The sequence below is a fragment of the Rosa rugosa genome, chromosome 3 (genome assembly GCF_958449725.1).
Source record: "Rosa rugosa chromosome 3, drRosRugo1.1, whole genome shotgun sequence".
NCBI classification, from domain to species: Eukaryota; Viridiplantae; Streptophyta; class Magnoliopsida; order Rosales; family Rosaceae; genus Rosa; species Rosa rugosa.
Window position 1 is genome coordinate 44,407,727 of NC_084822.1, and position 16,135 is coordinate 44,423,861.

Consider the following 16,135-nt stretch of genomic DNA (forward strand, 5'->3'; position numbering starts at 1 on the left):
CAATTGCGTCACGTATGTTTGGAAACAGGGATCAAATTGAGACCTGCGATTCGTTGTTGTTCTGGGTTTAAGCTAATGTTAAAACCAAGACTGATCAGTCATATCATACTGATACTCTGATAGGAACGTTGCAACCTACCCAGTAGAGACAAAACGCACACTTGCTAAGCATCCTTGCCACCAATTTTATAACCAACCATGTGTATATCAATTCCAATCACAGGACTTGACATGTAATGAGAAAAATAAACACAACATTATAGTGGACATGTTTTAATGGGTTAGGACTCGTTGCAGATTGAATTTGTTGAGAAAGTTGTTGTTTTGCTGATCATAGAGGGAAACCAAAATCTTCACCATAGTTTTATTTTTTTTTTTTATCATCAAAATTGAAAAATTTATTAATCACATAGTGGCTGAGCGCAGGACTAATGTCTTCATCAGTCGACAAGCCGGAGAAGGGGAGGGCCATATAATCAGACAAGCTGACGATGCAATTAGGAAATAAACGTTGGCATTCCAATACAACTCAAGGCTTTGGTGGAATAACTTGGGACCAAGTCGTCACCTCGCCCTCATTAGTCACATGAGACAATATTGCATGTTGATTCGCAGCATCACCAACCTCAGACAATGTTCTCCGACTGAAAGAATCCGGCATGAATGCGCGATTTGTAACCTTACCTGGGCAGAAAGATCTGTTGGAGTAGGGACTTATTAACCGCCCACAAGGGAACCTATAAAGTAGGGCTGGGATTTCTGAACCGGGAACCGGTAGAACAACGCCGACCCGAACCGGAATAGGCGGTTCTGTCTGATTCTGCATATAAAAAACATAACTTTTTGCTGGAGCCGAACCGTTTGACAGCTTTCAGTTCGGTTTTGGTTCTACATTTTTCTAACTATAAGAAACCGAAGGAACTGGTCATAGTCCCTATTAGCCCATATAAGTGATATACCCCCATAAGTCCATAACGTTTTAAAAGCCCATTTGCATGATTTTAGAGCCCATAACCCATATTCGATCAACAAACTGAACAACCCCATTTTGATCAGAGCGGTTTCGATATCGAAGTATCTAATTGTTCTTCACTTCTTTGTTCTTCCCCAATTCAAAAACCCAGAAATACTCAAATACCAAGTTCATCTGAATCAACATATCCCAAACCCCCGATCCTCATTCGATCATCTGAAATCCCAAATTCCAAACACCCGATCGGCCAACCCTTACTTTCAATCCCAAACACCAGATGGCTTTGAATTCAAGTAGCCCTGGTCCAGGGAATGAGATTGCCCCTTACCCTGCTGCTTTACTGCTTCTGTAGTTCTGTATATGTGGCTGTGAATAGTTGGGAGACTGCAAAACTGGGTGTTTTTCTTGTTGTGTACAGGAACCGGTTACAATCAATAACCAAACCGAAAAATACGGTTTCGGATCCAAAACGCGGTTCCGACAAAAACAGTGACCGAACCAAAATGAAAAAATCTTACTGATTCCTGCAAAAAAAGCCAAAAACAGAACCGATTCCAGGCCTACTAGTATAAACACTACAACAAAAACACAAAATACACCACCACAAATCGCAACCTCTTCCAATCGCCATCCATCAAACACGCAGTCATAGGCCATCGTGAAGAAGACTTTGCTGCCAACTCCTTCAGCTGGGTTAACTTACGCTAGATCAGAAACCAATTTTCATCTACTAGACATCGATCCGAAGGGAAGGGTTGACATTTTCATCGCATAAGGGGAGGTAGTGGGGATGGCAGATTGGAGTGCGAGAGGACAATGGAAGGATCGAGGACAGAAAATGCAGAGGCTGAGGAAACATGAAACCTGGATCCCGGGGTGGGTGCTGTGCCCCAGATTTTCAAACCCATAGATTCGGAGAAGGGGGAGGGCTGAAAATGTGGGCAGAGGCTGAGGAAACATGAAACCCAGGGTGCTGTGCCCCAGATTTTCAAATCCATAGATCGAGATCAGGGTGATCTAGATTTGGCATTCAGAGAAAGAGAAGGGGGAGGACTGGTCAGTTCTAGAGAGATGTGAGAGAAACGTAACATCAAAGGTTCTTTCATTTCAATACCATAGTGTTCTACTTACACAAGTGGAGCGATACATTTGTAATTAATGATGGGATATAGGAAGAATGAATATGGTAGAAAAAACAAGGTGCTTAAGATTCTGTTATAGACTAAAACATCATCATTGCAATGAAAAGAAAAATAGGAAGAGTTAACAATACAAAATGCAACCAGGAAATAATCCAAAATATGAAGGTTCATAACTCAAATAATATTGCCAGATATACTAAAGCAGCAAAATTTTCAAGCTAAATATCCAGAAAGGGCCATAAGAAGGGTTAAGTGCAAGCAGATTATCGCTTCTTGGAGACACCAACGGTCTTTCCCCTGCGACCAGTAGTCTTGGTGTGCTGCCCACGTACCCGAAGACCCCAGTAGTGACGAAGACCACGGTGGTTCCTGTCACGGTAGAAAAGAATCATCACAACACTCTTCAAGCAATTCGAGAACCAGTTCAAGAAATGCAACATTATTACAGGAACAAAACACATCAAAAATACAATTCTTCCCAATAACGCTAGTCAGAAGTTAAAACCAAACCTGATCTTCTTCAACCGCTCGAGATCATCTCTCAGCTTCATGTCCAAAGCATTGGCAACAACTTGGGAATACCTGCCATCCTTGTAATCCTTCTTTCTGTTCAAAAACCAATCTGGAATTTTGAACTGGCGAGGATTCCCAACAATTGTCATGAGGTTATCAATCTCGGCAGCAGATAGTTCACCAGCTCTGCAACGACAAAACCACATATCAAACCCAACATATCCCACTACATTGCAAACAGATAGCACAACTTATACAGTAGAATTTGTATTAGAACGCATAACACATATAATGCATCGGAAATACGACTGGGAGCTTCGCTTAGATAACACATTCTACCATCAAATATGCTCATTGCAACTATTCACTCCATTAGGTAGCTAACAAATTTCAGCAAATTGGTCCGGCTTACACGAATATCAACAAATAATCGAGAAACCGGTATCTCTTTCGAACAAGAGAAACTTGTTTCTAAATATCATACACAATCAATGAAATGAAATTGGAGAGGTATTGATGAGAAAGTTTACCTCTTGTTCATGTCGACATCGGCCTTTTTGCAGACGATATTGGCCAAACGGCGGCCAATACCTTTGATGGAGGTCATGGCAAACATGATCTTCTGCTTCCCATCGACGTTGGTGTTGAGCACACGCAGAATGTGCTGGAATTCTTCGTTGGCAACGAGCGACTGCATTTTCCAATTCCCAAACAGTTCAACAAATTAGGCAAAAACAGTTCCAAGTTCAAATTTAGCGAAGCATAGAGATAAAGATACAGAGAGAGAGATGACCATGGCTAGGGTTTTGGATCTCGAGGCTCTGAGCAGCTCCTTGCCTGTGTGAGAGAGCTTGAAGGCGGAAGTAGAAAACACCAAACCCTAATAATATTAGCGGCTTCCACCTTTTGATAAATGCTTTATATACTCCTGATTAAAACTGACCTCCACGGGCCAAGGCCTGGCCCCATCATCCAAAAATGGCCCAACTATTTTCTTTAGTTTTCGGCATCATTTTAATGTTCTGCTTAGTTACACTATGTCTAAGCTACTAGAGCTCTCCGCGGTTTTAATTTCAGCGATCATGGCCTTGTAAGTAACTTCAACCCAACCACCTGTGGTGGTCCAGTTGGTAAGAGCCTCCAGGTGTGAAATCCCACACCCAGGTTTGAATCTTGCCAACGCTGATTTGGAGTTAAATTTCAATCTATTCTTAATGACCAGAGAGAATGAAGCGTTTTGACTTTTGACATGACCTCCGGACACGAAAGCTTTTCTAGAAATTGTGTGATATCGATAAAAAAAAAATAAAAATAAAGACTTCAACCGGTTCTTAAAAATCTGAGGTTGAGATCGCACCATAATCTCGAATATTATGATCCATTTTGTGTTGTAAAACCCTAAACCGTAAAGCTCTAATGATTTTGACACTTTTCATAGAAACCAAACTTACGTAACTGTTGGGAGGGGAGCTTGTTCGCCTGGAACCACCTTGTTACGAGTTTATCACCATCACTGTGATAAAGTATGGTAAAGAGAGAAGAAAGAAAACTTCAACAAGGTAATAAAGCATAAGAATGAAGTTCTGTTTTCAAGTTCAAGCAATGGATAGTTTTCATATACAAAAAGCACCTAGAGGCCAAAGAAACACAGCCCTCCAAGGCGTCTAACTTCTAATCCTGCCACTGCACTAAGCTAGCAACTGTGTATGGGTAACGGAATTATATATTTACTTCCAACACTACGATGGGAATGATATGAAAACGACCATAACCAGGTGTATGAGGTTTCACCACCTAACAATGAGGGGCCGAAAACTGTAGTTCTTTTCTTCTAACAATAACAAAAATGAGCTATCAATTTTTCAATAATGTTACTCTTCTGTTAGAGACTGCTACCAGAAGCCTCCTGTCAGTGTATAAACATAAGATCAACTAGCCTGGCCCTGGTTTGATAAAATTGTCACCTCTGAAGGACCAAATGAGTTACCCCCACCAGATGCACATGTATTGCTCGAGTTGGGCTGTCTGATACTGTTATTATCAATATCAGATTGCTGCAAGGACTTGGTGTTCATATGAGCGCCATTGGAAGTGAAGTAGACACCAGGGACATCAGGGGCATTGGAATTCCCATTACTATTGATATTAGCCCCACAAGAAGGATGAGAGTTGTTGTCAGCTGGAGTTGAGACAACTTTGTGAGTGTTCTTCCCATTGCCAGAGGTACAAATAATGCTGCTACCAAGCAGCAAAGTTGTAGAATGTCCTTTAGAATCATCTGCTTCTTCATGAGTCAACGCAGCAGCCTGGTGAAATCCATCACCGGCTACCTTGCCAGTTTTGGTCAGAATTCTAGAGTCGGAGCACTTGATAGATTCTGGATGCACCCCTTCAGTCACTATAGAAGTGTGCTGAATAAAAGAATGGTTATTCTCCACTTCAAAAGTCTCAAGCAGATTTTCATCTGAACGGAAAATAGATCCTTCAACCTGCAGATGTTGAGAATCATGATGCTTATGGTCCCTTGCATCATGAGATATCTGAGTTGTAATCTCTGAACCAGTGCGAACAATATTTTCACTGGAAACGTTGGCTTCATGAACTAAAGATACATTCTGCAGTTCAGTAGCATTATTTTCAGTACATGGGCAAAAAAATTCTTCATATGAAGCAAAGGGTTTAACGATGTCAGCTTCCATTCTCACCTTACGGTCAATGTTTTCAGTACCCTCCCCCAAAGCACAACGAACTTCTATAGCAGAATCAGTACCTTCAGGATGAAGATCAGATTTCCTTTCCACTTTAGACATGCTATATTGGTTCTGTTTGGTGCCCAATTCCACTTCCTTAACATCAGGAACAGAGTCTGAATTTTGATGTTCATTTCTCTCTTCAGTTTGTTCATGACCGTTACTAATTGAACCAGTAGGAATTGTCAGAGTATTGTTTACCTCCCGGTTATCATGAGAAACACCACAAAGAAGCTGTGTATCTTCAGTTTGTTCATGAGCATCACTAATTGGACCAGTAGGAATTGTCATAGAATTGTTTTCCCCCTCCACATTATCATGTGAAACACCAGAAGGAAGCTGTGTATCAGATTGAACAGCAACAAGTTCATCATTTGCCTTGTGTTTAAAGGATGCAGTTGCCTCAGCATCTGATCCAGCCAAGAAACCCTCAGCAGTATTGCATAACAGCTCCGGCTGGTTCTGTTTGGTGACCAATTCCAATGCCCTCACATCAGCAACAGAGGCAGAATTTTGGCATTCATTTATCTCTTTGGTTGGTTCAAGAACATCACACACTGAATCAGTAGGAATTGGGATAGTATTGGTCTTGCTCTCCAGATTATCACGAGAAACATCACAGAGAAGCTGTGTGTCGGATTGAACAGCAGCAAGCTCATCATTTCCTTCATGCACACAAGGTGCAGTTGCTTCACTGTCAGATCGAGCCAAACGTCCCTCTTCAGTATTACATACCACATCCTTAATGGTTTTGTGATGCTCGAGATCGGCAAAACTCAAACCTGCAAGAGAAAACATATCGCATATACATTATACCAACAACATACAGTAGACAGAAGAATGTACCAGACTCACACAAGCATTTCACAAACACGTAATACTGCATTACTAAGTACCTTTCACAGGACTCTTGTTTTTTTCTGTTAACTGGTTCAACAATGGTTTCTGTAAGATATCTACACCAGGGAAAACCAAGATATTCATGTTCTTCATCTTCTGCTTGCTTGATTCTTCAAGGGACTTAAAACCAAAAACAGAAGTCCACGTTTCCGTCAGTTCTGAGATTGCAGGTATGACCAATCTTTCAACTTTCAGAGAGCAGAGAGCCTGATCATGGTTCAAAAATGGCACAAAAAGAGATTCAATGCTATGAATCAGTACACTGAGGAGCAAGGACAAAGAAGAATTTTCACTCTATTGTCAAAACTAATTACTCCAATAGACATAAAATAAACAACACTTTATAGTATGACAAGTTCTCAAATGAAAAAAAGGGAAAAATATAATTTCAGATACCGAGGAGTAGACATAAGCTATGAAACCAGAAAATCTTAACCATATTTTGATCCGTGAAATCAAGAGGCAGCAACTTGCAAAAACGTTTTCAACTCCCGAAATAAAAAGAAAAGAAAGTTTGAAGTTAAGTCATAGGTTAAAGCACATGTAAAGACAAGCAAGATGCAATAGATTTGAGATGAACATTACAGATTCAATCGCACTTAGAAGCCGGCGGCACATTCCTTGACGCCTATACATATAGCGGGTTCCAATAAACGGCATCTCTGCTAGATAGTTTCCATGGATTCTGATTGACCAAGCAGTAAAATAATGTCAGAACATTGCATCATACAAGCACTCTCAAATTCATGCTACCACTTTCTTAGGATTACAGCAACATATAGGTGAATCAAGGAGGCACTGTTCTGGTATAAGGATATAGTAAGGCAATTGTGCTTTAAAGGAAGATCTCAATCACAACCACATCAACAAACCAATGTATAATGAAAATGAGCAATGCAAATCAGGAAGAGCATAAATCAGGATATCTTGTATCACTATAGAGCAGCAAAAGCAGATCCAGCATGAAATCTGCTAAAAGGTTTGTAAATTTTTAAAAAGGATATTAAAAAATCCTTAGCGCAGAGAGAGAGATCCCAGTTTCTGCATTGAATATATAGCAACAAAGAAACACAGAATCCAAAACTTGATGAAGACAATATCAAAATTCAAGAGCTGATATTAGGTCAGGGGAGGCAATAAAATATGGAATATGAATCTTAACCAACTACATCGCTCCCAGAATTGCCTGGATTGCATATGAAAGTACCATCAGCATTGACAACTAGAAATTTCTATGGCTACGCAAAAAATTTAATGTTCACAGCAGTCAGAGAGACACCAACGTTCTCGATATCATTTACAAGCCAGATACCATTAAACTGATCAAGGCAATTTAAAAAAAAAAAAATTTATATATATATTAACAAGGCAATTGGAAAACAAAGCTTTACAACTCCAAGATTTCTTTCCTTAGGAGTGAGACTTAATTTGCAGTCGATACTAAACTAATTTGTTTGAATTTGCAGATGACTAAGAAACTACCAATTCAATCTGTTGCAAGTTGCAAGCAATAAATTTATGAAAGCATATGTAGGCAGAGACATACCTGATCGTTGCGGCAGATATGATCTCATCACCCCTCTCTAGAATTGCAGTGAAGAAACCACCGTAATTCAGTCGGTTGAAATTTGACCTGGTAATAGCAAAATAACAAATGAACAAAAACAAAATATCTTTTAATCAACAACACCACAGGTTAATTGATCTTTTCTATAGGTCGAAAGATATATTTAAAGAAAAATAAAAAGAATCTCCAAGCTTCTGTCAAACTTTTCCATGAAAAAGACAGGGAAAAAAAGAAAGACAAATACAAAGAGAAAGATGTTTAAACCTCCATACAGAACATAGATTCATAGAATACATGTCAGTTACAAAGATATTGACTTCCATATGGCCTACTCCAAAAACTGCCTTTGAATGGCATATATCACAAAGAATTTTCATTTATGCAAAAATGGCAGCTTGCACAAGATCTTATGATAGACAAGTAAGAATGAGAAAAGAAAAATACAAAGCTACACAAACGAGGGAACATCTCCTCACTACCCAGATGTTCTCCACACATTTACTAAAGCTTGTCCTTAACCGAAAATTGAACTGTGGTACAAGAAAAGTTTAATAGGTTTGCTGGGAAGACTGTTACTGTGGCCAAATTAATTGAAGAAAAACGAACACAACTTTAAAACATGTGTCTCACACTGCAGACTTGGAGAAAATATTAATAATTCTTATATATTATTTGCTTCAGATGTGATATTAAGACAGTAGCGTAATTACTCTGAAAAAAGATATTGGAATTCACTCAAATGGACATAGCATATACGTATTAAACACCAATTAGAGAAAATCATGCTTCACTTTACCTAGGTGCATGTTTCCAACAGCAACAACTTTAAACTTCAATTAAACAGTTGATAAATTATGAACACCATAGTAACATTTTTTATTTATCTTGTTTGGCTTTCGAGTTGGAATTGGCATAATTGATGTTCAACAATTGATAGTACTTTTAACACCCAAACAGAACACAAAGCAGAGACTAAAGTATGCTTACCGACAATTATAGAGAATGTTATGGATCAGATTGACTTCACTTCTGTGGTCAACCATAGGCAGAAAACACTCATCCATTATTAAAAATGCAACAGCCAGTTTGGCATTGCATTCAATTAGCTTTGAGTTGCAATCAACCTTCTGTGGTTTATCACCCACATCAAATCGGCGAAGGAGAGTCAATGAAAACCCTTCTTCCACTTCATGTCTAACTCCAAGAAGCCTCTCCAGTTTCTCAAATAGCTGGCATGACAAAAATGACCAGTTAATACAATAGACAGAGAACACAAAATTAGAGGAAAATCAAAAGAAAATCTCTCCGATTAAAGAACAATGGGACAAAAATAAAGAAACAGGTTTGCCTTTTGGGAAATAAAAAATGCACTCTCTAACCATGTACATCTTTTTTACTTCAAACCTATTTTCAAGCCTATACCTCAAGACGATACACAGTATTCTTAAAAATCTAACTGTTTATCCGAATCTGGTTGTATTTCAATTGTGTTCTCCAAATCTGGTTGTATTTCGATTGTGTTCTCCAAATCTGGTTGTATTTCAATTGTGTACCCCACATCTGGTTATATTTCAATTCTGTTTTCCAAATCTGGTTATATTTCAATTGTGTTCTCCACATGCATGCATATGAGTATGATAGAACATCCAGGCTACATAAGCGACTTAAATATCTTGGAGACAAAAATCTTCAAAACATGTAAATTTTGATTATACATCTCCAAAGATAAAAAACGAATCACTTGGACTAACTCTAGCCAATGTCAATCTGAGTAGCTTCTGGGCAAAGTTAAAGAAGAAGAAGAAGAAGAAGAAAAAAAGAGAAAAGGAGCTGAAGTCACTTGCATCAACTCTTTCTTGAAAGTTCTTTATTTGGTAAAAGTTCATAACCTTCGCTTGCCGTTTTTAACTCTCCAACATTTCTCTCGTCATGTGGGGCCCACATTACAAAGTATAATAAAGAAATATGCGCATAGAAAATTTAGGGTGGAGTAAAAGTTTGCAAAATGTCCATTTGCCACCTAAGTCATCAAATACAATTTTTTACGTTTTTCACTTCCCTTCTTCATTGGACATGCTCTTGGCATCGAGCACATTAAAAAGCTGAATGTGCTCATTAAAATTTGAAATGCCTGAATTCCTAATTAAATCAACATTTTACACCATGCAAGCATCTTTAAGTATTCTGATATACATATATACTGCAATAATTACTTCATAAGATATGATCAGATATCTTCCTACCATTCAAGCATTAAGAGATAAGCTATCAAATCATTTAAACCCTGTTGCAAATCAGGACAGACAAATAGCTTATACTACAACAAATAGTAAGTGAAGCTACAGATTCATGCAGCAACCCAACACATATATCAACAATCCCAAACTAAAGTTCCAGCAACAGATCTCAAATGTAATACCTCTTGGCAATTCTTTGCGCAGAAGGATGGACTGCTGGAATCACCATTTACAGCATCCTTTGCCTGAATACAGCATGGATGATCTAGAAAAAGAAAACTTTGCTATCATATTTTGCCAAAGGTAGTTATTTTAGAAATAATAATGACATGAAAGGAAAAGAAAATCAAGCACAGAAAGAAATAGGTCTTGGAGGTAGAGTTACTACATTTTTCCTCACACAAATGGCAGGTAAGTAATGCTGACGCAACCACATTCTCACTACTGTCCCTTTGACACATATTCTCATCAAACATCCCACAGAATTTGCATGAGCAGTATACACAGTGCCAGTCACCAGATGGGAACTTCTGCAGAAGTTAAGAATTAGAGTTCTCATCTACAAGAATAAATGCTAAGACATCAACAAACTCCAATTTATAGCCACATCAATCCATTCTGGATACTTCTATGATATGCTATTGTAGAGCAACTAGAATGGATTGAGCAATGAATGACAACCAAAAACAAGTTATTCTAGCCTCAGAGTAGGCATCTTATTAATGACATTAAAGTACCAGTGAAACTTCCCATTCTATAACAGAAAAGAATAAAATGCTTCCTGCTAACTCTCAGGACATCCCAGCAAGCAATCAGATAAAAGTGGCACCTCAACAATGCTACATATATCACAATGTGAACAGAAAACCCCGTCCTCTACAATATTTACAATGGCATTGTGAGGCAGAAGAGACACAGATAAATGGAATGTATATGCATGTCATTAGAACACTTTATAACCAGCTGACAATGAATACAGACCTTTATCTCCAAGCAACTTTTATGGAATGTTGATGGACAACTGTCACAACAGATCAAATCTCCTCCATCTCCACAGATCCCACATGTATCATCATTTGGGTCTTCCTCAGTAACCTCTACAAAGTGGAATCCCCAACGTTCAGACTCTTCCTGTTTATTCCATGAGTTTAGCAGGCATTGCAAAAGGGAAGACCCAGAGTCTGTCAATATATATCTAAGAGGCTCAGAATAATCTCTTCTGGTATGAGTTACAAATTCTGAAAGTGAGATGGTTTTGTCACAGCAACCACAATGAATTCCATCTCTTGCAATTTTACCCTCAAGCAGCACTTTTCTCTTCCTCTTGTTCATGTACTTCAACTTTGAATTAAGTGACAGGGTTCCCAAGTCAACCATCCAGGCAAGTACTGTTCTCTTCCCATCATATGGTATGTAGCCATCATTTTCAGAATCCACATTCTCAGAGTTGCGAACTAACAAAGCACATCGCTTTCTATTCTGAGTCTTCTGCCGCTTGTGACGCTGGACCAAACACAGCTCTCCCTCGCATGCTGTACTTGTTGATGCATCCTTCTCAAGAAGCAAATGTTTCCCTTTCAGTGACTTACCCAGTTTCTTTTTCCTCTTCTCTTCAATACCTTCATCTGATACATCCCCATCCTTTGCCTTCTGCTTTCCATTACTGTTTCCCTGTCCTTTACCCTTTCCCTTCTTCTTCTTCTTCTTCTTATTTTTCCTCACCTTTTTATTAACTACCCTCTGTAGCATGTTGAGTTCCTCTGGTGGTATCAGCGTAAATTTGAAACCGTCCTTACAAGTCATTGGATCGCCATTTTCACAACCCACTTTAAAAGCATTGTAAGCCTTGGTTACTGACCAGTGAGTCTTTCCTGCTGGACATACATACACTGCATCCATGTATTCTCTGCCATTCCTCTGCCTACGCTCGACCGTCCAGCCTGCAGCCAGAATCATTTTCACTATTTTTTCACTCACTGCCTGTTTTAGCTCACGTATGCCATCCTTCGACTTGCTTCTCTGTTTATTATCTCCGCTTTGTTTTTGTTTCGGTTCTTTATGTTCATCCCCATCCTCACTGTCCTCACTCTCCACATATCTTCCTTTTGTATCCCTTTTAACTTGAGAAGAGGCCTTCACATCCAATTCTTTCCTAATCCTCTTCCTTTCCAGGTATGAATCATTAGTTACTGTACTTGGTTTCACTCTTTCTTGTGACTTTGAACCCGATTTTCTTTTGAAGTACACATTTCCTTCCTCGTCAAGATTTCCTTTCAAATTCTCACTACTATTCTGCCCAGATCTTAACTTCTTTCTCAACCGACCATCCAAGAGATCACTCTCTTCCCTTTCTTTTTTCACCGGTCTCCCACGCTTACCTTTCAACTTCCTGAGTCCATCACCCGACCTCCCATTTTCTTCTTTTTTCACCTTGGGTGGTCTCCCACGCTTACCTTTCAACTTCTTTGTAAACCCTGTAACCAACTGATCCTCTCCTTCATTTTTCACATCACTGAACTTCTTGTGAGACACATCCTTCCGTCTGCTTTCCCTAACCAGAGCACCATCACTCTCTGCCATAAATCCACCATTCACCACAGTCCGTGACCGCAGAACCCGACCAGCAACTGGAGCTTTACCACCCACCTCTGTTTCCTTCACCTTGTTTTTCTCCACGCCACCACCATTACCAACAAACCTACTTTTCTTCCCAAACTCAGCTACTTCCACATTTTCTTTCTCACCCATATCACTATCACTCTCTGCCCTATCACCATCACTCTCTGTCTTAACACCATCACTCTCTGACTTATTACCATCACTCTCTGTCTTATCACCACCATTCTCCGCCATATCACCATTACTCTCTGCCTTACCACCATCACTCTCTGCCTTAACACCACCACTCTCCGCCTTATCACCACCGCTCTCCGCCATATCACCATTACTCTCTGCCTTACCACCATCACTCTCCGCCTTATCACCACAACTCTCCGCCTTATCACCACCACTCTCCGCCTTATCACACTCACCGTTCACCACAGTCCGTGACCGCAGAACCCGGCCAGCATTCAGCACTTTACCATCCCCCTCTTCCTTCCCCTTCTTCTTCTCAAGACCATCATCAACAACATTTTCACCCTTCTTAACCAACCTCCGCCTCTTCCTTTTCTCCACAACTCCCACATCCTCCATCTCCCCACCATCACTCTCCACCTTGACACCCCCACCATTCACCACAGTCCGCGACCGCAGAACCCTACCAGCAATCCCCACTTGACCTCCCACCTTTTCTTCCTTCCCCTTCTTATCATCCCCATTATCCACCAACCTCCTCTTCTTCCCAGTCTCCCCTACTCCCTCACCACCACCATTCGCCACAACCCGTGACCGCAGAACCCTGCCAACAATTGGCACTTGACCATTCACCTTTTTCCTCTCAACAACACCACCACCATTCCCAGTCTCACCCACATGATCAAATTCCGGTCCATCCCCACCGTCCAAAACCAAATGTGGGGTTTCCTCATCCCCTTTGTTTCCCACCACTGTTTGCTTCAAAGAACCCTTTTCTTTCTCAACCTTAAACTTGCCAGATCTCAACCCCTCTTTCATCTCTAACAAAACCCACAAAAACCCAGTTCCACTTTCCCCTTCAAATTGCTTCACTCAACCCAAAACCCCCCACAATCCCCCATGTACTTGATTACACACACACACCCTGCAGCTAAAACAAAGCACTGACACCAACCAATACAAAGAATCATTATTTTTTTTTTAAAAAAAAAAAAATTAATTTTATTTGAGAAAAAAAAACCAGTGAAGAAAAAGGACAGAACAGGACTGACCAGATCACCAGCTGACGGAGGTCAGCCAATGCAGGAAAATTCTGAGGTCTGACGAGGCCGTGCGAGTCACGTGCGCCGAGAGAGCTTCGGTGATTCCGACATCGGCGTCTGTGAAATTTCGGATTGAGGAGAGAAAAGACAGAGAGTGAGAGAAAGAGGGGAGTTACGTGACAGAGACAGAGACAGAGTGAGAGGGGCTTTGGGGATTTTTAAGGTTTTAGAGAGAGAGAGAGAAATAGAGCTTTACCTTTGCTTGTTCTCTCATTTATGATTTAATTAATTAATTAATTAATTTAGGAGGGGGGGTCAAATTCTTGGTTTTTCCCTCCACAAAAAAAAAGAAAATTATATATGCGACTGGAAGATGGGATATCGGTTTTCTGAGAGACCCAATCCTAGGTCTTGTTTAATCTCAACACTCTTGACTTCACACTGTTTCTTTCACACCCGAAGAAGAAGAATACTCGAGTTTGAGGACTTGTCTGAGTTCTTACTGAGATGTAAGTCAACGAGATTTGTTGCTAAATTTGCTTCTCGTATTTCAGTATTTGTGTCAGAAAATTATCTGGTAAGAAATAGTTATAAAGGTTTGCTTGTGTCATCTATTATGGAAATCAACAACGACGGTAATTTTCTTATATCTGCTCTGTTTTTAATCCGGGTTTTGTCACTCTCAATCTGAAAAAGAGTGTACCATGTGTGCATTTTGTAAATCAAAACCTCTTGTAAATTAAGTTCATTCGCTAAACCAGAGGCATCAAAATCAAACTTACGACAACTACTCATGATGGTTTTGTTTAGGAGCGTTGTTTATGATCATGAGGCGCGAAGTTTTAAAGTAATAACAATGGAGCGAAATTCATAATTTCGATACTGGTTGTTGTTGCACATAATTGACAATTTTATTGTTAATTAAATAAACAACGGTTTCTTTATTGTTTATGTAACCACCAAACATCATCTAGTAGTTTTCAGAGTTTAAGTAACACGTTCAAATAACTTATTATTTAGAAATGACATTAGAGTGTGTTTGGATAAGGGAAAAAATGATGGAATTTAATTGAAAGTAAGGATTTCATAATTCCTACAAGCTAATTCCCTCGTTTGGCATTATCAGATTGGAAATTTTAAATTTCTCTCTGGAAAAAAACGAAGGAATTCATTATTTAAATTCCCTACTTCAATTTCCACTAAAATAGGTGTCATTTACGAATTCATTTGCAGTATTCAGTTTTCATTTCCAAAACAAGGATTTTTTCTATTTTATTTTTTTATTTATTTTAAACTTTCTTAATTAATTACACATTTCAAATCCTAAATAGATACAACAAAACAATAGAAATTGCAATTAATGGAATTTTAGATTGATGGAGTTAAAAATTTCATCATTTATAAATTCCTACGGATTTCATAATTTTCTCATCTAAACGCACTCTCAGATTTTCAAAATCTCTTACTAGATTTTATATGATTCTTTTTTTTTCTATTTTAGTCACTGATATTTATGTATTTCATTGCAATACATAAATAACACTTGATATCATTGTAAGAAAGGAAAAATGAAAAAGAAAAACAGAAGAGGGAATTGTTAATTTGTTACGAGCCAAATTAGGAATATAACACAAACGACAAAAAATAAAATAAGCCAAAACTAACATCTATTGACCATTGGAATGATGATATAAGTAATCTTTTTTGATGATGATGATGATAGCAATTAAGTAATTTTTTTTTGTTTTTTTGAATGAATAATCTTTCATTAAAATGGACCTGAATTGAGGTGATAGCAATTAAGTAATAAAACGTTTCAAACAAAAGAAAATAAAAAAAATGTGATTTAACTTAGAGTCGTATATGAAGACAAATAAGAATTTAGGATGATCGTAGTTAACGAAACATGTTCCATATTCAACGACTTTCTGTTGACTACTAATAGGAATTTCAATCATTGGTTTAACAAACTCAATCGACTTCCTGAACTGTTTGACTTTATGTCTTTAGTAACCATGGCAACTTTTGCAAGGTAGTTGCACCTAAAACATAGCATGTCACATTTGTATATATTACAATTTTTTTTTTCAATAACTAATTATGGAAATTGAGTCCAGTATCATATGGGCATAAGTCTTTCTTTCGTAAATAGGAGGCCATAAGTTCGATTCATGGAAAATTAATTGTTGTATTTCTCAGCTGTTGATGATTTGA

At 38.8% G+C, this 16,135-nt stretch overlaps 2 protein-coding genes across 3 annotated transcripts; both read right to left on the reverse strand.

Moving 5' to 3' along the window:
* Positions 1-2,157: 2,157 nt before the first annotated feature.
* On the reverse strand, positions 2,158-3,576 carry LOC133738561 (small ribosomal subunit protein uS13z/uS13y/uS13x). The gene is made up of 4 exons (XM_062166119.1): positions 3,422-3,576; positions 3,159-3,319; positions 2,626-2,814; positions 2,158-2,484 (listed from the first exon to the last, which is right to left on the reverse strand). Exons 1-4 carry the CDS (start codon positions 3,422-3,424, stop codon positions 2,379-2,381), a joined length of 459 nt encoding a protein of 152 aa, XP_062022103.1. The 5' UTR covers positions 3,425-3,576; the 3' UTR covers positions 2,158-2,378.
* A 596-nt stretch (positions 3,577-4,172) lies between these two features.
* Positions 4,173-14,167, reverse strand: LOC133741545 (uncharacterized). 2 transcript variants are annotated; one of them, XM_062169424.1, is made up of 10 exons: positions 13,931-14,167; positions 11,064-13,822; positions 10,471-10,612; positions 10,265-10,347; positions 8,833-9,074; positions 7,825-7,911; positions 6,864-6,963; positions 6,275-6,485; positions 5,334-6,160; positions 4,173-5,243 (listed from the first exon to the last, which is right to left on the reverse strand). In XM_062169424.1, the coding sequence occupies exons 2-10, from the start codon at positions 13,695-13,697 to the stop codon at positions 4,557-4,559; spliced, it is 5,013 nt and encodes a 1,670-aa protein (XP_062025408.1). In that variant the 5' UTR covers positions 13,698-13,822; positions 13,931-14,167; the 3' UTR covers positions 4,173-4,556. The 2 variants fall into 2 exon arrangements, with proteins under 2 accessions (XP_062025408.1, XP_062025407.1); XM_062169423.1 differs by having other exon boundaries at positions 4,173-6,160.
* Between the last annotated feature and the right edge of the window lie 1,968 nt (positions 14,168-16,135).